The 16,880-nt window shown below is 45.1% G+C and overlaps 1 protein-coding gene and 1 long non-coding RNA gene across 5 annotated transcripts in view; both read right to left on the bottom strand.

The window, feature by feature from the left end:
* Positions 1 to 16,880, bottom strand: part of rbms3 (RNA binding motif, single stranded interacting protein) — a 290,727-nt gene that overhangs the window by 3,224 nt on the left and 270,623 nt on the right. For all 4 annotated transcript variants that reach the window (XM_035411964.1, XM_035411956.1, XM_035411971.1 and 1 more), the window contains 2 exons: positions 1,576 to 1,686; positions 24 to 113 (listed from right to left, as the gene is read on the bottom strand). In XM_035411964.1, coding sequence (XP_035267855.1) covers positions 24 to 113; positions 1,576 to 1,686 — 201 coding nt within the window. The remainder of the gene's footprint in view (positions 1 to 23; positions 114 to 1,575; positions 1,687 to 16,880) is intronic.
* Positions 6,669 to 14,391, bottom strand: LOC118224513. The gene is made up of 2 exons (XR_004764661.1): positions 7,197 to 14,391; positions 6,669 to 7,125 (listed from the first exon to the last, which is right to left on the bottom strand). It is a non-coding gene; the product is annotated as an uncharacterized LOC118224513 (long non-coding RNA).

The following is a 16,880-nucleotide window of genomic DNA, read 5'->3' as shown; positions in this document are numbered from 1 at the left end:
CAGAGGTCGGGGGTCAGACTTACTTCCACGGGGACAGCAGACGGAGGCACAGGAGTGTACTGGGGAATGTACGTCCCTTGCATAGGCGCAGCTGCAGCTGCAGCAGTCATGTACTGTAAAACACAAAGTAACCACGGTTACAGAGAGCTCCTGTAACCACTAATGCAACAGCCCTGAGTCAGTGAGAGTTATAATCACTCCCACTAATACAATAGCCTATAGTTAGACAGCATATTCATAAAGTAACACACACACAAGCACAGACACGCACACACACACACACACACACACACACACGCACACACACACAATTCTTCTATGACCTCCTGTAGAGGCGAGACAGGAGAGCACAGAAGATATCCCGCTGCCTCCGAAACCCTATAGGGTACGGGAGACGTCTCCGCTGCGGGTCCAGATTCCTAGCATACATTAAACCCTGGCATATGGAACAGGATACTTCATGTTAGACTGTCAATGCAGCTGCACTTAAAGTGAAGATCTTCTTCTGGTAATGACTGTGTTCCACAGGAACATCGCTGGAGACACCAGGGTAATGCGGGGAGAAGGACAGAGTGCAGTTTCACCTTAATGCATCGTCAGTGTCAGTTTGAAAATGTCAGAACAATTTTTAAATAAGGTTGTGCGTTTGATTTTTAGAAGACAGCTCAAGTTGAAGAAAGCATCACTTTCTCAATAACATATGGCACACCTCCAGCGGGCTTAAGAGACCATCTGCTGAGCCCAGAACCTCATATGGGCCAAGAAGTGAATAACAGCAGCATTCCTAATGCGAACATTAGTTCACATTCTGAAAGTGACAGGAATGAATGTCAGGGTGTGGCACACGCTGAGCTTATGAGCCAGGGAGATTTCATTTTCTATTTTCCTTTTTTAACAAATGTATTGGTAAACAGATTGTTCTGGGAATTCTGTGGGTGGGGCTGTTTGGAAGGAGAGGAACACTCAGTTCTGTTTTTTTTTTCTTTCCAAAAGAATGGAAAATGACCACAGCCAGACCATTCAGAAGAAGAACAGCCAAGGCTAATCTGGGCCAGTGGTTAGAACCAGCCGTGGGAGATCAGCTCAGGGGTTACCAGGGAGACATTTTGACGAGCAGTTAGGCTGCCTGCAGGTGTGTTGCGCACATGCTTAGTGTGGCTTTGAGGTGCAAAGGCACTTCACAGATACCATTCTGCCAGCCCAGGGCAAACAAAACAAACAAAAAAACGAATCGTCACATGAGAATTACAAGGTTCTGAGTTTTTAAATTCAAAGTTTTTGTTGAAAATGTGTTATATACAAATAAATGCTGTATTTATCATTCTTCACATTTTTATGTGTAGTGCTGAAAAAGCTCTCATCAAATCATGAAATCATTCTTATGAAATCAATGAACTGATAAGAACATTAAAGCTCAATACCTCAGAACTGTAGAAATGGCAGACCTGTGATTCTCAGGTCTCGAAATGTAAGTTTCCACTGCAGTAATATACAAGAAGTGTTATTATGGGTTAAAAGTCATTTTAAGTCTATTATGGGTTAACATCCAGAGCTATAGAGGAGCGGGATACTCACAGTTCCTGTAGTACCCAATGACATGTGGTTCATCTGCTGGGTGAGGGGCCCCATCATGCTGGCGGGCTGCATGGACATGGTGTGGTCCATGGCTGGCGTGATCACAGCACCCTGTGGGGAGGAGGACACAACTCCCATCATGCTCCAGAGAGGCGCAGCCTACAAACCAGAGGCCACGATAGCATATTCAGGGCTTGACTTTCAGAATGCCCCGGCAAATAAGTGGCCAATAGAATGTGCAAAGAAATGGTGAGCCTGACCTCCCATAATGCACTTTGGCATGTGTGTCTGTGACTCTGCAATTCAGCTCACATTGCACGTGCTCATAGCGAGCCAGCTGTGGGCCAAGGCCGATGTGTTTCCATCACCTGTTTCCTATGTGCACCACTTCAGACACAAACACCAAGTAACAAATTTTTCAAAACTCGATAAATGTCTTGAAAGTTAAGTCCGTTCACAAGCTGTGCGCCACAACACAGAGTCAGTGGTGGCCACTCATTTTCATGTGAGTCATGTATTACAAGGTGTACAGGTCTTCACCCTAATTGCATGGTGAAAGGGGGCTGAGGGGTGTGTTTGTACCAGGTTTGTGTGTGTTTGAGTACAGCCCCGCGCATAGTGCAGACAGCACAGTTCCTGCAGACTCAGGCTGCATGCATACTAATGTAACCAATGGGGAACAGGAAGTTCAGCACCTCACCTGCTTAACTGTGCCATACACATCCAACTATGTGTATGTGTGCATCCATGGCCTTACACACTGTATGTGCAAGATGTGTGTGTATCCATTTATATGTTAAGTGCGAGAGTGCGTCTGGTGTGTGTACGCTTGTATGAGACTGTGTTTGAGTATGTACAGAAGTAAACGTGGGTGTGTGTGAAGGAATATCTACCTGTGAGAGAGTTGTGTATGTGTGTATAGGAGTGTGTGTGTATGTGTGCGTGCATGTATGTGTGTGTGTATGTGTGCGTGTGCGTGTGCGTGCGCATGCGTGTGTGCGCATGTGTGTATCTGTGTGTGTGTGTGTATGTGTGTGTACATGTGTGTATGTGTGTGTGTATGAGTGTGTGTGTATGTGTGTGTGCATGTGCGTATGTGTGTGTGTGTATGTGTGTGCAGTGTAGGGAGAGAGGGAACAGGTCTGTGGTGAAGCGGGTGCAGAAGCAGCTGTCAGGCCCCTTCCACACGTTCTGCTTCAAAGGTGGAACACCAGCTGTTAGTGGGATGAAAGGCCTCCTTTGGACACAGTTCACTCTGTCTAATTAACTCTGTGGCGGGGGGGGGGGGGGGTGGTTTGCGCTGGAAACCTTAGGATTGATCACCGCTTCAAAACTCCTGCATTACATCCATCAGCTAGGCTTCTTATATTACGAGGAATGATTTAATGTATTCCAAACGCTTGTTATGCATACCCGTCGGGAAGTGATGCATTGCTCACTTAGCTGAGCCCGGTATGTGACGGTGTGCGTGTTTATTTTAGACTGTGCTTCATTCACAGTCCTGTGTAGTTTACACAGAGGGATGAGGGATTGGTGGGCTCCCAGATAGAGGCTGTAATTTGCAAAAGTTAACTTCAGACAGCTCTGCATATCAGAGTGTGTGTGATGCACAATAGAATTGGGTCAAAGTCTGCGCACAAATTCACAAAGCAATGGTCTCCACGTCAAGCATGGGGCAGGATGAGCAGGTAATGAGGCACTCAGTCATGATAGCTCTGTGTGTGTGTGTGTGTATGTGTGAGTGTGCATGTGTGTGTGCGCACATGTGTGAGTGTGTACGTGTGTGTGTGCGGGTGTGTGTGTGTGCGTGCGTGCATGTGCGTGTGAGCGTGTACGTGTGTGCATGTTTGTGTGTGCGTATGTTTGAGTGCCTGCGTGAACGTGCATGTGCGTGTGTGTGTGCGTGTGTGTAAGTGCCTGCGTGAGTGTGCGTGTGCGTGTGTGTGTGTGCCAGTGGCCTGTGCTCTTTAAGCCAGCAGGCTCAGGATCATTGATTAATGCTGGGGGGACTCAGGGACAGGAGGGGCTATCTGCTGTGCCTCAGATCCCTATCAGAGGAAGACAGATCACTGGCCCAACAAACCAGCACGGCTGCTTTCTGCTCGGGTCCAGCAGAGGGCGATCAATCGCACAAGGTTACCCATGTCTGAAATCTTGCCTCCCTACTGACTTAAGTCAGTTAAATACAGGCTGCTATGTGCAGTGCAACCAGCAGGATGAGCCATTGTGTCAGAAATGCAGTGAGTGAGGGGAGTGATGTGTGGACACACTGGTGTACCCTTAATGCAACAGGCGAATCAGAAAGAGGAGACATCGTTTGTCCTTTTAATGATTATGGACCTAAAGCAAGTTTGTGTGATTCACCTGAATTACTGAGAAACCCTATTACTATTACTCTGTACAGTATGTGTCAGATACATCTACTTATTTCTGACTGATGCTTGAAAAGCAGCACATTGACTGGACTCATATGCCAGATATCATTCTGCATTTTCTGGCTTCCAGTCTTACCAGCTGAAAACGACAGGGAATGAGATGCTTTTCAAAATTCATTTTTCGAAGAACTGTGTACTGCATATACAATTCAGGGTAAAGTTTCTACAAATGCCTTGAAAACATCAATCTTATTAAAGTTCTTGTGCGATTCAACTTGAAGAAAAACTGGAATCTGATAGTATGGATTTTAAATTCGGGCTCTCTTATTTAATGTGAGTTCTGCATTTTGTCTGTACACTTTTCCCCAGATCTCGACAGGAAAGGAGAAGGCCAAAGACGCGCTGTCCCTCTGAAAACAAGCATCTAGGAAGCGGGATTACGATAGCGAGCTCATCCGCGATACTTAAATATTACCATAAGCTATTTGCCAGTGTGTCAGTGTGATGTGACAGGAGGCCTGATATGTTCCAAACGGCGGTGTTTTGAGCGCTAGGTTTCAGCGCTGAAATTTAAACCGCCCTGCCGGTAATTTAGCGGGGGTTGTTTGAGAAGCAAACTGAGCTGACATTTGCTGTCAGAGAGATTGTGTCTCTTCTCCGCGCATCAGGAAAGGACTTCAGACGGCACAGCGGTTCTCTCCCGCACCCTTCCTCCCCGTCTCTCACACTGTTTCCGGCCATTCCCCAACACCGCGCTCATGCCATCCAGTCGCATCTCAGATGGGAAGCCTGGAGCTGCAGTCGGCTCCCAGCAAAGCTTTAGCGATCGGAAATGAAAAAAAGGCTAAATCACTCTCTCATTTAATGTGTGCGCATGCTTTTTAAAAAGTGAAATTCACGTATGCAGATACGCACATGTCCGAGCAGGATGATTTAGTACAATGTACTCCCATTGACAGAACAGAGAGGAAGACAGTATGTGGCCTCCCTTTCACGGAGGCTTGTGGGGAGGGGGGTGGGCTTATGTAAGCGCTTATGCAAACAACATGCACTGAAACACTGATTAAATTAACAACAAGAGAAAGGAAAGAGACACAGAGGCTACACTGCGCGTGTGTGTGTGTGCGCACACAAGAATGCAACAAGAGAGTCACAAAGGGTGAGGGGGGGGTCAGGATCCCTAGCAATTAAATGGAGCGCACTGAACCCACAAAGCCTAGTAAGCAGCCTTTCTAAGTGCCTTCCCAGCACAAACAAACCCTATAAATCCCGCAGAGCAATAAAGAAATGGGGCTTTAATATTCTCCCAGGGCATGCGCAGAGCCCGGAATAATCTAATGGACTGACAGATTCTGTAAGGAACACACAACCTCTTGTTCATTCTTCCTTTCATACACTGTCAGTTTCAGAACGACCAAAGTCGGCGTTATGCCAGGCTATGGAAACAAAGCCATTATGACAGCTATAGCAAATAAATAAAGAAATAACCTTCAGTATCACAGCACCCAAAAAAACCTCATTAGGCAGATGTCAAAGCGATTTAGCAACATAAAATAAATGTCAAAATGTGTGTTTTAAGAGATGATGCCAGTCTGATGGTTAATGAAAGCTAAGTGAGCCTTACGTACATAGACTTCAGTGGGAACCTGCTATTCACACATTAACCTCACGCGGTACTCCAGCATGGCGAAGGAAAAAATGAAGCTACCCCAGTGAACATTTTTGTGGAGAAAAGTTGGTGAAACAGCATCTAGGTGTTTGAGGTGAAAACCTGGCTACATATGGTAGAAAGGTGAAGGCATTCTAGCTGACTAGGATGTATCCAGGTAAAACCTGAGCTATATTTGGGTTAACCGAGTCAGTTTATGTCAAACCGTTTCTCAGCATACACTTCAACCCCTTTAGACCTCTAGACCCTGTCTTTTGCTCACTGGGACATGTCCACAATATTTGATGCACATTTTTGAAATGGGAAAAACAATATACTTGGGCACTATGCTGGAAAAACATACTGACTGTCTGAATCTCTGGGTTTCATCTTAAAAAGAGCGTCGGACTCAAGCAAAGGAAGACTGTCTGGAGTCGCTGAAACCTGCGTCAAGCAGCCAGGAAGCTGGCCACATTTCTTCCAGTCAGGTTCTTGAGAAAACAAAGCACTCTCAATGCAGGATATTAGCCATTTGTCTTAAACGTTCTGCCAGACATTGCCAAGGAACACCCTCTTATGTTTACTTACACACAGCCATTTACTCCAGCAATAATAAACGTGATTCACACTTTTCACCAATTTACAACTTGCAATGCTCATGGAATCCGCTTCAGTGTATTTCCTTAATTATATTCCAACATTTTCTTCTTTGTCTTCACAATGGATTTTTACTAAAGACATAATAAAAGGTTTCATTTCTCATTCTGCATCTGTAATAGTTCAAGCGGCTTTCTTGTAATTACTTTACCACAGAACTGTTGAAACATTAATTGCTTTTGTGAGTATTGTTCAATCTCACACTGTAAAAAATGATCTGTGAATTTTACAGTAAAAGTCTGTAAAATAATGAAGGTACGAAATTGTAAACAGCTGAAATGTAAATGATTGTATTACTTATGGTGGAACACCATAATACATTTAACATTTGTTACATATACAGCCTGCTGCCATATGCTTGTTACCGTTATTTATATGGTAAAATTCCAGTATTGCCAATGGCCAGTAATTTTTTTTTTTTTTACAAAGCAGGCATACAATATTTTTCAAAATGGTGTTAAATAAGCGCCTTTGAAGATCTATCAGGTCAGTCCATGGAAAATGCGCACGCATCGTTCTCAAAGCGTTTCCTCTAAGGGATGAAGAAAAAAATTACTCTCATTCCACCAGCAATATTCTTCACTGTGAGTGATATTCACTCCACACCCATGCATGCATTCATGCACCTTTCGGAGCTCAGAGCATGCAGCAGCGTAGAATACTTTCCCCTCTCTCTCCTGCCGCCAGACAACCAAAATTAGAGCAATTGATTTCGAAGAGACAACATGGCAACATTTGATCAATTTCAGGTGGTGGGAGGGTGGCGATATTGACATTTTCATTTATTTTCCGAGAACGTCCCCAATCAGAGAATGAACATGTGGTTTAGCACAAAAAAGACTGAAATAAATAAATAAGTAAACACACAACCTGAGAACGAAGCAGCAGTGAGGGACGGCACAGTGGTGTTGGGGACGGATAAATAAATAAGTAAACACAACCTGAGAACGAAGCAGCAGTGAAGGACGGCACAGTGGTGTTGGGGACGGGACAGAGAGCCGATCCGACGGGTCATAAAACGCCAGACAACAGCCAGTCAGCCCCACAGGCAGACGCACCACTGAGCCCCCACATTGGACATCATGTCCCTGCATGGCCGTCCTCCCCCCACACTACCCAGGCCAACAGCCACAGCTTCAGTGTGCCCTGACTGGCTATTGAGTGCCATTCACTCCGGGGACTGCCGCCAGGACCACAGAGCCACACCCTGCTTTACTCAGGGCCAATGAGCACCTGCTCCAGCCTGCTGCTTGTGTTTACTGAGACACAGGCCGGGGAAGAGGAAGGATGCCCCCCAGTGTGGGATGGGCCCATGGTGGTCACTACCATGCTTTATTCAGCTTCTGACAATGGACAGCTACCACACAGCTGAACAGAAGCAGAGGCAGCTCTGTAAACATGCTTATGACTATCGCTGTCCTCACAATGGCCCTGTGTCTGAGACACAACAAAGACACAGGTGAGGTAAGAAACGCCACATTATCACCATAAGAAACACCACAGGTATGACTAGAACATGCCTGGAACATATCAGAGAAACATCTAAGACATACCAGATACAACAACCGAGAGAACTGAGGCAAATTTAGCGCTCAACATGCCCTGGGAAAATCAAGACAAGTAAATTCTGCGAGAGACATGAGGCATTTCTGAGACTCCCGGTTCCCTGGTGAGTGTAAGTGGGCGTGTGGCAGTAACACCTGGGAGGAGTGATGTCACAGCGCAGACATGTCCTGCCGTCACCTCTCTGGAGTCACCGCCTGCAGCGCTACCACTGAGAATGATGGAGAGGTTTGGTACACGGAGGGGTTATTTTCGCTGCTGGAAGGCTGCTCTGGCACAATGGATAATGGAGCTGCACCCCCCCCCCCCCCAAACTTCTCTACTCCTGCAGCTGTACACATGTATCTCAAAGACACCAACCCCTGTTCTACCGAACTCCTGAGCAGGGCCTAGGAAAGATCAGGATGTATTACACCCGTTCCAAAGACTGCCTCTTGTTCTTTGTGCTCAAAACCAGGACTCATTTTAAAATCTCACAGGGAGAACCTTATATTCAGAATGTGTACATTACATATTCATAAGTGCAACATAATAACGACATAGCAGCCATATAAAGTATTCATAATGTGTTAATTCATGCTTAACATAATGTTCTGTGAATATTGCATATTGTGATTGCATTGTGATTCTGTTAAAAAATTTCAAATAATTACAGGAGCAATGTAATGCAAGTATAAATCACCATAACAGTTATTGTAATTTGATGCATGACCACAACAAGGTGTGCGTGATTTAAATAATTTGAAGATGAACAGTTATTACTTATGCTATACACTACTATGGTCTGTCATAGCACATGGTGAATAATCTATGAGACTGTTATATCACTGTCATGTCGTTCTTATGTGTTACACATAGATAGGACCGCCAGTTTGTCTCCACCATGTGACCTGCAGGGCTTTAAACTTGTACTTGAATGGTTATCCACCAGGGTGTCCCCATAGGCACTCCAACAAGTCAAGTGGCTAATCATACAACTGAGTTTCTAAGTGAGGCATTTATAAAAAACAATTAGTTGGTCTAATATGGGGAGAGTCAGGTGCGTGATCATGGATGGAAGCATGTCTTTGAGGCAGTGGTCCTCACTCCTGGTCCTGGAGAGCTGCAGGGACTGCTGGCTTTCATTGTTACTCTGCACTTGAGTAGCGCAGAAATTGATCAGTTAAAGCAGCTGATTACATGGTTAATTTAGGTCACTGAATGCAGGTTAATGCAGGTTTTTGTTTTAGTCCAACACTAAGACACCTGATTCTACTTAAAGTCTTGATTGGAAACCATGATTAGTTAATTAGTTGAATCATCAATTAAAAAAAAAAAAAAAAAACTTTTTTGTGCAAGTTAAATGTTATTTAACTGCTCTCATTTTCAATTTGGGCATTTCCCATTGCTTCTAATAAAACCTAACATGCCCGTGTACAACAACTAAAAATACTGTAGCATGTCCACGGTAGTAAGTAATCAAACCATATCTAACCCGCGAGTGTTGCTTGTGAACATCGCTGTCCGTCATCGTCTGTGCCTAATTAGTGGCAATTACTTCATCAACTTAGATTACTGAGGTGGTGCAAATGGGATAATTGTCTGAGAAGGGTCTTGACAAAGAGGCTATCGCGACCTCTAGCTGGCGAAGTACTACGCAGGAAAAAAAGGGGAGGCAAACTGGTGGCCCAACGTAAGTATTACGCAGTTTACGCCGAGTCATCAAGCCATGATTGCATTCTGAATGTGCGGCCAAAGGCAAACCCAAACAAACAGAAACACCCCTGCGTATGCCAGCGCTGGGCAGCAGCACTGACCCCCCCCCCCTGGCTGTAGCACACTGGCCCAAAACGGCTGGCAGCCTGAGCGGAAGAGGCCTCCAGCACGAGGACCGCGGCTCTGCCCCAAAATCTGGAAGCAAATCAGATCCAATGCATGGCTTTTTTAAAGTCCTTTCCCTGGTGTGCAGCCAAGGCAAAAGCACAGAGCCGGGGACTTTCTCATGATCCGTGCCTAGAGTACAGTGCTGTGGAGGAGAGCCTTCTACGGTGCCCAGCACCACAACTAGGGCTGGGTGATATACTGCAGCGGACATTATCACACGCCATAGCAGTCGCCACCATGTGGTGTACTGCCTTTCTTTTTGCCTTTTTTTCCTCTAATTATACCAGATGTGGTAATAAATCCAACCAAAACTTCAGAGGCCACGTGAAATGCTTCCGGGTTCAAAATGCCACCACTGTTTATTGGGTGTTGATAAGACAGCCAATCAGCAGCAAGGTCATACCACTTACATATGTGAGCATGCGATGAGGTTTTGTCAATTACATGGAAATCGCAAAGCCTTGCTGTTGATTGATCGTCTTATCAACACCCAACAGAAAAACAGGGTATAACACACAGTCCTGAACCTCTGTACAATCTCTGTAAATTTTCAGAGCCTCTTTACACCTTTTTTTACAACCTCCAGATGTTTTTTGTTGAAATGGGGAGAAGGGGGTGGGGTTACTTCCTGTATGGAAGGATTGCATTTTTCATATGGTTTTTAAACAGGTTTTCTCTGGGCCTAACATATTTGAATTGACACAGCTTGTAAAATATAGTACTTGATACTTGTCAACAGAGCTGTAAAATGCATTTTTTGGGGAAATTTCTCAGGCCCTGTGGGGGGTCTGTCTCAGCTCTGTCGGATACCTCGCCTACCAAACAGGTGGGAGTAAGCACTGTGCAGTGTTTAAGGAGCACAGCTTGAAACAGAGCACTGTCATTGTACCTAAAGATACTCAACTTCACTTAGTACCCAGCTATTACTAATATGGATAACAGGTACTCATGTAAGCACTGGATAAACATGGGTCTGCCAAGCAGATAAACAGAATGAACAGACAATGGTGCATAATACATAATCTTTTTTTTCTGTTCTGTGCTAAAACAAAGTGCCTGTCAAATTTCACATATTTACCATGTTCTAAATTTTCTTTTAAAGAAAGAGATTTGACCGCCCTGCTATGGGTTGTCAGAACATTACAGCCTATGTACACATTTGAGCATGTAGAATGCTTGCAGCTGAAAGGACCTGAAAACAGGCAAAGATTCAAACTCTTTTTCGGAGCACAAGAATTCTCCACTGATGAGCGTGCGGGACGCAGGGCGGCTCGTCTGACCTGGCAGACAGGCGACCCCTCCAGACTGGCGGGAAACGAAGAGGGTCAGAAAGTAACAGGGTTTCACATTCGCTTCATGGCCAGTCAGTCCAGCACTCTGCACTGCATTAGTATTTACTGAGGAACCTCCACTATGACAGGGGTATGAAATACCAATGGACAGGCACCAGGAGACAAATACAGAATAATTTAAAAAAACTACATGATTATGAAAATCAAGTTTGCTTTTCCAAGAATTTAATTGCTGTTTTTTTCCTGCACATAATCCTTCTTATGGGATTATTTCACGGCACACTGAAATAGTGTGTTCATAGGAGATAGTGAAATATCAGCTTCTACTTCTGAGTGCTTTCTGTTGATTTACCAAAGCTTAATCTAGCCGGGTTCCAGGTAATCAATCCAAAAAACAAAGGATTTAGACAAAAGCACCTCCAGAATATCATCATCCAGTCAAACAAAGGAAACAAGCATATGGCTCTGCTCCCCTCCTGTGTGGGCCCTGCTGAGGCACCTGGCTCTGCGCATGAGACACTGCACCACTTCTCTCCCGTTTCCTTTGCAACTTGAAGAACAACCTGGCAACCTGCGCGCGTTTTCCGTCCGAGTTCCAGCCTGCATTGGAAAATCTCCTTGAACGCAAGACAAAGGCTGGGAAATAAAGTGTTCCAAAACATATTGAGCGAGGATGAGATGAAGCGTTTTGCTCAACTTCCCTTCATCACAATAATCCCTAGATGACGGAGGGAGCCAATGCGTGCACACAGCCGTCTCCAAGGCTCCAGGGGGGCTGCCTCTCTCTGCTTCCTCCATCCGCCCCAAAGCAATAAACTACCTTTTCGACCTGGGAACGTCTCGACGACAGGAACTCCAAAAGCTTATTCATCAGCACAGACCTCAGCCTCTGGGCCTTCCAGTAATGCCAGGGAGAGTGTGTTAAGGGGAGAGGTGACTGTTTTGTGTTAAGGGGAGAGGCGAATGTTGTGTGTTAAGGGGAGAGGTGACTGTTTTGTGTTAAGGGGAGAGGCGAATGTTGTGTGTTAAGGGGAGAGGTGAATGTTGTGTGTTAAGGGGGGAGGCGAATGTTGTGTGTTAAGGGGAGAGGTGAATGTTGTGTGTTAAGGGGAGAGGCGAATGTTGTGTGTTAAGGGGAGAGGTGAATGTTGTGTGTTAAGGGGAGAGGTGACTGGTGTGTGTTAAGGGGAGAGGTGACTGTTTTGTGTTAAGGGGGAGAAGTGAATGTTGTGTGTTAAGGGGAGAGGTGAATGTGGTGTGTTAAGGGGAGAAGTAACAGTTGTGTGTTAAGGGGAGAAGTGAATGTTGTGTGTTAAGGGGAGAGGTGAATGTGGTGTGTTAAGGGGAGAGGTGAATGTTGTGTGTTAAGGGGAGAGGTGAATGTGGTGTGTTAAGGGGAGAAGTAACAGTTGTGTGTTAAGGGGAGAGGTGACTGTTGTATAACAGTTCCCATGTGTGACTGACAGGCGTTGGGACGTGCATCGTCTCCAACATCATGGAGATTTTCTGCTCTCTATTCAGATCTCCTTCTCTCCCTCTTTATTGTTCTTATTTACAGCATGTTCTGTAAATGGCAGCCTCCCTCACAAACTGTGTTCAATCAATGGCAGCATCGGTCCCGAACAGTGCCAAACCAATGGCAGTCTCTGTCTCTAACCATGTCCAACCAATGGCAGTCTCTGTCCCGAACCATGCCCAACCAATAACAGCGTCTGTCCCTAACTGTGCCAAACCAATGCCAGCTTCCGTCCCTAATGACCCATTCAGTGCTGTCACAGCTCTGGCACAGACGCATGGCTGATCTGGTAGCCGTGATGAAAAAACACAAGGAAAGGAGGCTGCTGGGAGCTGTTAGCCACATGGCAGCCCTTACAGGGAACAGGCAGCCAACTTGACTCTGGTCCAGCACACACAACGCAACAACACACACACACACACACACACACACGCACGCACGCAAGCCCATGCGCACACAGGCACACAGCACCACAGAACCTGTTTGCAACAGATGTGGGAAATTCAGCGGTACAGATATGCGCATTAAGTAAACACACATGAATGGCATTGATGTGACTGCACATCAGTAGCTCCAGGAGTGCTCAGTATGAGGGAGGGAATGTGGAGATGGACGTCCTGCTGGGGGCAGGAGGGGGGTGTGAGAACAAATCTACTGCTGGGGACTGGTGAAAAAATAGCAATGCAAATAATATTTCTACTTCGGATGCACATCGGTTCTGTCACTGCACCTGATCTTTCTGGGTGTGGGGATGTACCCCATTCCAGCACTTTTTGTCATTTGTATTTGTCCTAATATTGTAGCTTGTTCTTCTCCCTAGTTTGGCTTGGCATAATTCAGGTCAAAATAATGTTCACTGCCTGAACCGAACTGTGTTCCTGGCTGTAAATAGCTGTACGAAATGAGTATTTTACCTTACTGAACCTGTGTTTTGTAGTTGTCCGATGATCATGACATGCACTTTCGTATGTTGCTTTGTATAAAAGCGTCTGCTAAATAAATGTAATGTAATGTAATGAAACTTAACATAAAGGGCCTGTCAAATAGAACAGCTGAATGAGTACAGACCATGCAGATGAGTCCTCCACGTCTAGAAAGAACACATTTGGCAGAGCATCTCAAAAATGAACACAATTTGAATAATTGGCTTATTTTAGAGAGCATATCTTATATCATATTCGATTGGCATAATGTTACTGGACATTTTAAGATGGCACTGACAAAGATCGAATTAGACAGACAAAAACTGATCAATTGGATTAACTTAGGTTGCTAAGCTTAGCTAAGCTAAATCAAAACATGACAGCTTACAAAGAGAATGATTCTGTCACGTCAGGACACCTGTCAAGTTGTATACAGTCACCCTTATATTTGGGGTATGGTGTACTATAGCGTATTGTTGGAAGCAGGATTTATTCAAAGAGGGAAAAATCGTATTAATATTCCCTGCGTGTGCCCATTTATTTAAGAGATGTCGAGGAGACTGCTAAGCAAAATTCTACCACTTGAACTGGAGTGCCCTAATTATCAAAACATGAAGTGGAGTCAGTAGGTGTGCAAATGCCAAATTATGAAAGTAGCAATTACGTTTAATTCGCTATCTTTTGGCCAAATATTGCAAATATGTTGGAAAAAAAGTTAGTCGCTTAAGTACAGTAATATCTTTGAAATGAGCAAATGGATCCCTGTAAAAGTCAAAGAAAACATTCTAATATGCCAATTATACTCCACTCAAGGCAATCGAAGGGGAAGCACTGTGGTCTGTGCAGGAGTTGAAGACGGATTCATTGCCAGTAGGGAAGGAAAAATCCCAGTGGAGGTAGTCAATGATGATGAACACATCAGGTATCTGGACAACATCTATGTAACAAAGGGACTGCTCTCTCTCTCTCTCTCTCTCTCTCTCTCTCTCTCTCGCTCTCTCACTCTCACTCTCACTCTCACTCTCACTCTCTCTCTCTCTCTCTCTCTACAGAGAACCTATAGTGACTGTCACTGGCTGTGATTCAGTAAATATCTCTGATAGCGTGTCTACGGTGCATGAGGAGCGTAAAGGAATTATGATCCAAGTTATCGCAAGTGAGCATCATCACAGACACGGTAAAGAAGGCTTACACTAAACAGGGAGAACTGAAACATGGGCAGAGCTGAGCATTGCTAATGTCAGAAACAGAAAATGTGAAATGTGTGTGTGGGCTGAGCTGGCTCATTTAAAACTGCGAACAGACAAGGGGCACACTGCTGTTGACCTCACTGCATGGGCATCATTAGAGCTGAACTGCTATGAGAGGAGATTCATTAGGAGAGGTGTGTGTGAGACCACTGCACACGGAACACAGGGCTTTGGGTCTGCTGACGGGTCAAGGATCCGCTCTACATCCAGCAGATCTATCTCCTTCACAGCATCTCCGGGCTTCCAGCAGCCCCTGATGAACGTGGGGAGGAAAGAGTGAGGCAAACAGAAGCCTGCTCCACCTACAGGCAAGTCAGAAACCTGCCAGATCTCCAAGTGAGCCATACACCTGTCCAATTTCCAGGTCAGTCATACACCTGCTCCACATCCTTTATTTATTTATTAGGGGTCCAAGCACAAAGTGCTGGAACCCTCGTGTTATTATTATTATTATTATTATTATTAATAAACAATGTTTCACTCTTTACAAATTTAAAGATGGTTATTTCCCAGCCTGATCAACATACTGACATAAACTTCATATTGCTAGATTTGTCTTGTCCTGAGCAACAAATATGCCTTAATGAACAATTTTGCCCAGGCTATTGTCTTTCACACGATTTAGAATTTTCTGATAAACCTTAAAAATATCTACTCCCACATTGTTGACTGCGGTGTTTGATGGAAGCAGGTTCTATTAAGAAAACTGATATTCCAAAAAACATGGCAGCAATAAGCCAATAAAAATGGATATGGGTGAGGCTTATCGCAAACATGCTAAAAACTCTGAGCCCATCCCTAAAGTATTGCCCAGGAGTAACATGGTGGCGCTATAGGGCACAATATTATTTTTTTTAATTCATGAAAAATCACTGTTGTCTTTTAGACATTTAAAGCTTGCTTTAGTGATAAGTTTCAACATCTGGAACACATATCTGTACCTTATTTGTTGCTGCCATCTTTGATTGCAGCCATTTTGGAAATGCTATTAGCCAGATTCCTTTGGTGGAGTGTCACTAAACTACACACCACTGCCGAATTCACTAGGTCAGAATAATGTTCACTGCGTGAACTGAACAGTGTTCTTGGCTATAAATAGCTGTAAGAAATGAGTATTGTACCTTATTAAACCTGTGTTTAGTAGTTGTCCAATGACCATGATATACGCTTTTGTACGTCGCTTTGGATAAAAGCGTCTGCTGAATAAATGTAATGTAATGAATTCTACCCCCATCTGGTGGGTGACGGGTGTTAATGTCAAGCCCTGGTGAGACCTATGAAACTTGACACAGTGGTAACGGGTACATCCCTCTGGCCACAGCTTTATTTTGGCACTGACCCCGTGTATGAATGCTTGCAGTTATACTTTACAATAATAATAATAATTTTTATTAGTATTAATTCTACCACAACAAATAATAATAATAATAATAATAATAATAATAATAATCTCTAGTTCATGCAGGCAGTTGTTGGTGTCCTGTGTTCCAGGCTGCAGTAGATGGCGTTACACTCAGTGTTACTCTGGCAGTCAGAGCGCTGCAGGAAGAGCACAGATGGCTTTTTTTGCGTAAGCATTTTCCCCTCACAGCTTCATCCATCTTCCCAGAACTGAAGCTGGGGAGTCCTGCAGGAGGACGGGGAGGTTCACACGAGGTCCCGTCTTCCTCTGTGACCATGCGAGCGCTGGCAGACAGGCCCGAGGGCGGGGTCAGTGATGGATGCCTGCTGACTGGCCCTGATCTCGCCGCTCAGCGGGATCAGCTGACGCAGCGTTGCCGGGGTAAGAAAGGCGAAGGATGTTCAGTCCCACAGTGCCTCGGGAGCTGATGGAAATAGCTCCAGGACAGGGGGGTAAGACAGAACGGAGCACGTTCTGGGCACAGAGTCCAGCAGGGGTGAGCCAGCGTCCCCTCGCACGCATCTCCTTTCCCTGATCATCCCCTCTTCCTGTACGCCACCCACTCCAGCACCGCACCGCTCCAGGGCTCCGACTTTTTGTGTAACTTAATTTATTATCATTACAATCTGACGGCGGACATCCACCCTCCGCCCTGCCACCGGATACGGCCGCAAACGGGCTCTGAACTGGGGTCCCAGTGAAGGACTGATGGGAGGTTTAACTGACTGATTATGTTTCTAACGGAACATTTGATTGGACCATACAGGCAACGCGTGGGAGTGCAGCCGGGCAGCCATATAGTGGGAAAGCTGAGTC

Source organism: Anguilla anguilla, chromosome 1 (assembly GCF_013347855.1).
Source record: "Anguilla anguilla isolate fAngAng1 chromosome 1, fAngAng1.pri, whole genome shotgun sequence".
Taxonomy (NCBI): Eukaryota; Metazoa; Chordata; class Actinopteri; order Anguilliformes; family Anguillidae; genus Anguilla; species Anguilla anguilla.
This window is presented reverse-complemented; position numbering and strand designations above follow the sequence as displayed.